The sequence below is a fragment of the Lithobates pipiens genome, unplaced genomic scaffold (assembly GCF_037356315.1).
Source record: "Lithobates pipiens isolate NorthernLeopardFrog02 unplaced genomic scaffold, aLitPip1_a1.2 Scaffold_18, whole genome shotgun sequence".
Taxonomy (NCBI): domain Eukaryota; kingdom Metazoa; phylum Chordata; class Amphibia; order Anura; family Ranidae; genus Lithobates; species Lithobates pipiens.
The window spans coordinates 566393419-566399418 of NW_027507758.1; the positions used below are offsets into that span (position 1 = coordinate 566393419).

The 6000-nt window shown below is 38.8% G+C and overlaps 1 protein-coding gene across 1 annotated transcript in view; it reads right to left on the reverse strand.

Annotated features, from left to right (window-relative positions):
• Positions 1-4346, reverse strand: part of LOC143989013 (allurin-like) — an 80190-nt gene extending 75844 nt beyond the window's left edge. The window contains exon 1 of the mRNA XM_077489009.1: positions 4189-4346. Coding sequence (XP_077345135.1) covers positions 4189-4254 — 66 coding nt within the window. The 5' untranslated portion in view covers positions 4255-4346. The remainder of the gene's footprint in view (positions 1-4188) is intronic.
• Positions 4347-6000: the final 1654 nt, after the last annotated feature.

The window sequence follows — 6000 nt, forward strand, 5'->3', positions numbered from 1 at the left end:
TGTGTAGTGACACGGGACAGAACAGAATAGCTCTGTACTGTTTTGCCGCACACTGTGAACATCTCATCTCTAAGCCTGGGAATCGTCATAATGTTTGATTTTCACATAAACGCAGCCACCATTTGGTCCCAGCCATTGGTGAGCGCAAACATGCGAAAGGTAACCATAAGTGCAAGGCAAAGTGACCCCGCCCACAAACAATGACAAACAGGATGATAGGGACAGGTTCAGCCCACTAGTCTGCTTCTTTCACCATACTATGACTTTTTGACCCTTTAAACATATGCCCTTTTAAAGTGTTCCTTTCCAAGATGTGAAAATTAATTCAGTTGTGTTTTGCAACTCAATTGGTAGCTTTGCTTTATTTATTTATTTTTGCAGAATATTCTACACTTTGCAAAAAAAAAAAAAGTTTGTCTAACATATTACCTAGCTATGATCCTGCTTTCATAATGAAGTACCGGTAGTAATAATTGTGGTTAGAATTCTTTTACAGTAATTGCATACAACATTGCCCTGCCCAAAAACAAACTAATTTCGATTTTGTTCTTTGATCACAAAAAAAGAAGAAGATTGAGCCATAAACCACGTTTGGTCCTGTCATCTAATAAATCAATTAATCCCATTAGTTGTACATTCTCACGACTTTTCTTTCCTAGAATTGACATCTGAACAATGTATTTGGTTCTTACTCTGCTAAGGCATGTAATTTGTCCACAGCTCCCGATTGTGCTTACATCAAGGCAGGGTTGAAGAATTACTGGCGGTACAAACTTCTCCGAAAAAAATAAATACCATAGGTCATGGTTTTCTTTTTTAACTAGCATGTCGATTGTTTAATCAGTCTGGCTCTCACATTTGTATAACCTTAAAGAAGATAGCTATTTTTACATTTCCCTATGAGCCTATTTATCCAGAAATAACTTTGTCATTACATAGGATTCCCTTAACTGACATCATATGCAGATCAAAGCTCCCCCATTTGATCCCATGGAGGCAGAGTTTTTCCGTTTTATTAATTTTTTTTTTTGGGTCATCGTTGCTGTGATTGAAGATGAAAGGACATTGCAGGACATTTAAATTTTTTTTTTTTAATAAAGGAATTGTCCAAAACTGTAATTTTTACTTTTTTGACACTTTTTTTGGTGAATGTGTAGGGATACAATATACCTGATACCCATTCACATAGGGGGGGGGGCAGGATCTGGGGGTCCCTTGTTAAAAGGGGTTTCCAGATTCCGATAAGCCCCCCGCCTGCAAACCCCCACAACCACTGGGCAAGGGTTGTGGGGAAGAGACCCTTGTCCCCATCAACATGGAGTCAAGGTGTTTTCAAGTGACCCCAAAAGAACCCTCCCCATGTTGAGGGCATGGGGCCTGGTACAGTTTAGGAGTGGTGTCGCTCTATCGCCCCCCTCTTTTCCTGCTGCCTGCTAGGTTGCATGCTCAAATAAGGGTATGGATTTTGGGGGGACCCTACACCATTTTTAGTTAAAAGTTTGGCGCAGGGTTCCCCTTAAAATCATACGAGACCTGAAGGACCTAGTATGGATTTTGGGGGGACCCCATGCCATTTTTTTACATTTTGGCACGGGGTTCCCCTTAATATCCATACCAGACCTGAAGGGCCTAGTATGGATTTTGGGGTACCCCACACCATTTAAAAAAAAAAAACAATTGACGTGGGGTTCCCCTTAAAATTCATACCAGACCCAGAGGGCATAGGTCCCCAAACACTTTTTATGGCAATAACTTGCATATAAGCCTTTAAAATTAGCACAGTTTTTCATGTTAGTGTTCCATAGACTATAACAGTGTTTGCACAAATTTTTTGCATGTTCGCATGTTCTGCTGCGAATGAACCGGGGGGTGTTCGGCTTATCCCTACCAACAAACAGGTATCCTTCAGATTGAACAAAAAACTTTATTTTCAATACACAATCAGGCTATTTTGTAGCCCCCATTCCCAAAATAAAATGACTTAAACACATTGTTGGTAAATAAGAACAATGTTACTTTTTTGGTAAGGAGGTTTTTGTTTTTTTCTATTTAGAAATTTTACATTGGCGTTTGGGGATGGGGGGGTTGCAAAATATCTAAACCAAACGCTTTTTATGTAGCCCACAAGGCATACAAACTTCAATTCCTCAAAGGGTATTTATAGTTGGCCAACCAAACATCATTTTGAGGGTCTGCGTCAACAGGTTTTTTGTTTGCTTTTAAAATATTTTGCATTCAGATACAAGTCAAAGGGGATGTAAAACTTGCTTGAAGCAGGTAAAATGCAGGTCAGAAGGATTTCAACTCCAGGACAAATGCATATGTCATTGAAATCTGAATGATCTCAGAAGGTGCTCAAACTCCAGAAAGAGTGTTCTCAAACTGATGTCAATCTGATGGCATCAACACAAGCCTAAAATTGTAGAGCAAAATTTAACCAAGATAGCCCCCCACCAACTCCTCAAAGTATAGAACTTATACATTTCTTTTATGCAAACTTGATAGCCTTATGAACTTTACTTCTTTTGAACTTAACAGTAAAGGAGAGCCTTTTCTCCTTTTATGTGATGGGGATCAAAGAGATTACAAAGTGATTGTCAATCCCACTTATCCACAGGAACATCCAGCTTTAGCAATGTATTTTTGTTTTGATCACAGTAATTCTATCCAGATACTCTGGAATCTTTCTAACCATATAGTTAGTAGATGAAATAGCTTCTGATCAAATCACCCCCAGAGATTATATGTGTATGTGACTGTGGTCGATACAGTAGACTGTAAGCTCCTGGGGGCAGGCTCTGACATAAGTCATTCTATATATTCTGCATTTTTTTATATGCTTCCATTATATAATTCAGGAGAAGAGCAGAAATCTGGAAAATGCTTGTTTTTTTACAAGATTCAAATTTTAAAGATTTAAAAAAACTCATATTCAACACACAGTAACAACAGAATGTAATGTGTTTGTATAATCAAAACTTTGTTTATCTAGTTTTGAATATAGCAAAGACGGATTTGTTTTTTTGCTATCTACCCCCCCCCCCCCCCTAGATAAATTCAACCTCTCAATTTGTTTTGGTGACCATTTTTACGGAGACATAAAGTAATGGGAAACAGAAACATCTGTCACCAAAATAAGATATGTGGGGGTCAATTTCCCACATGCCAGTTGTTTAAGAGGAAAATTCACTTCACTGATTCCTTTTTCATCTCTGGGACAGGACGTTAATTGGCACAGGAAGTTAAGGGAAATCTCCCAAATGGCACAGTCAGCAAAAAACAAACTGGCAGGAATTTTAAGTACCGTTTTCACTTAGAGTTTCCACTTCATCCCTTTAAACCCAAACACATATTGATTACACAGGTTATGTGGCTGATTAAGGTGGTAATTAAACTTACTTGGTGCCTTATCGGCACTAAATTAGTCTCAGAACCTGTGTCATTTATATGTGTTCGGTTTTAGGGGTGGCAACCCTATATTCCCTACTCTTTCCAAAACTAAAACCATGTTTTCACTATACTTGGGTTTATTATTTTACAGTTAATATTTCAGTATGGTTATTTCAGTTTTGGTTATATTCTGGTAGAATACACCCCTGACAATCTCTATGGGGTTTCCTTTCTTTTGCTGTGTTTTTTTTAACTAAATAACAAAGTTGACAAAAACTGAGATTAACACTCTGCTGTTAATCTGCTAATTCTGGTGCAGTGATCCTGACACTGAGGTATAAGAAAGTGAGGGAACATCATTTTTAAAATGGACCAAACATCCAAAATGCATGTATTAAAAATAATAATAATAATAATAATAATAATAATAATAATAAAATAAAAATAACAATAATAACATGCCTTATAGCTAAAGGGTTATACTTATGGTACATAAGAATGAACATCCAGTAGCCAACATATATCTAACAGCTTTATCAGGACTCATGCCAAATAACATTTCACTACATCGGTTTTCTAACAGAGCTGCATCAAGCCAAACAAGGCAGTTTGTTTGCAGTCCTCCAGCTACCTAACAGCTACAAGAAATCTGGGGCCAAAGACTGGCAACAAAAATTGATTGGCGTGTCTTTCACCAAATGAGCCTCTCACTTTCCTTGAGGGCAACACATTAAAAATATTGTTATAAAATAAACCACCCTTAAAAAAATCAAAAAAGTAAATTCTAACAATACTTACAAATCCATTTGATAAATGTAGCATTGCAAATAAGCAAATAATGCCGAATACATTTTTGGGAAACATGGCTCAAGTATAAATGTTCTTTTTCTAATTCAGATAGTCTGTGTGAAAGATGGAATTGCAAAGAAAGAAGAGAATGAGATCTGATAGGTATTATGAGGTTCACAGAAAGCCACAAGGCGTGTCCTGGCTAAAAGTTTGGCTGTCTAACAAATCCATTTGTTAGAAATGTCACTTTGTTCGTTGCAGTTTGCTAGAGCTGAAACAGAAGATAAAGCAAATTTTAAAGATAATACAAACAGCAAGCTTAATCTGGGAAGCAGTCTTCAAATACAGAAATGATATTGGGTTAAGACATGTGGAATATTAAATATCAACTAGCAAACAGCACCTGTGGATTTAGAACCAGAGCAGAAACAGATGACATGGAAATTCTTATGGTAACTAAGAGACCAAATCTGAGTCAGACAATGCAAATATTCATGGATTATAAAATAGGTAAAGCAGAACTGTAGGCAAAGTGCAAAAACTAATTTTAACAATATGTGTAGAGTAAGTAAGTGAAAAGATTTTTTATATGTGTAGTAGTACTTGTTAGGGAGCTGCTGGATAGATAGGCCTAGGGATGAGCTTCGAGTTCGAGTCAAACTCATGTTCGACTCAAACATTGCCTGTTCGCCTGTTCAGCGAACAGTGAACAATTTGGGCTGTTCGTGGGAAATTTGAAAAGCCGGAAGACCCTATACAAGTCTATGGGAGAAATCTAAAGTGCTAATTTTAAAGGCTAATATGCAAGTTACTGTCCTAAAAAGTGTTTGGGGACCTGGGTCCTGCCCCAGGGGACATGGATCAATGCAAAAAAAAGTTTTAAAAACTGACGTTTTTTCAGGAGCAGTGATTTTAATAATGATTAAAGTGAAACAATAAAAGTGTAATATTCCTTTAAATGTCGTACCTGGGGGGTGTCTATAGTATGCCTGTGAAGGGGCGCATGTTTCCGGTGCTTAGAACTGTCCCTGCATCCCTGCACAAAGTGTCATTTGTGCAGGAAAAAAAAGTCTTTTAAAATCACTCAATGAGTGTTCTCTGTATTAGCCGACAATTCATTCATTCAAAAAAGCGTGGGGGTTCCCCTAAATTCAATTACCAGGCCCTTCAGGTCTGGTATGGATATTAAGGGGAACCCCGTGTCAAATTAAAAAAAAAATTTGACGTGGGGGTCCCCCTAAATATCCATACCAGACCCTTTATCCGAGCAGGCAAACTGGCAGGCCGCAGGAAAAGAGGGGGGATGAGAGAGCGCCCCCCCCTCCTGAACCATACCAGGCCATATGCCCTCAACATTGGGAGGATGCTTTGGGGGTCTGTGACCCCTCAAAGCATCTTGTCCCCATGTTGATGTGGAGAAGGGCTTCATCCCCACAACCCTGAGCGGTGGTTGTGGGGGTCTGTGGGCGTGGGGCTTATCAGATTCTGGAAGCCCCCTTTAACAAGGGGACCCCCAGATCCCCCCCGTTTGAAATGGTAAAGGGGTACAAAAGTACCCCTACCATTTCACAAAGAAAGTGTAAAAATTGTTAAATAAGACAACACACACTTTTGAAAAATTCCTTTATTAAAAATAAAAAAAATAAAAAAAAGATTCCAGCGGTGCTAATCCACTCTTGCTATCCAGAGACGGATCTCCCGGGTCCAGCGATGGATGATCATATCCAGCGATGGGGGATCTCTCAGTCCAGCGCTGTCCATGCATCCGTCTTCTGTCTCCACTGCGGCAACACTGCGGGGATCCCAGTGCTGATGTTTCTT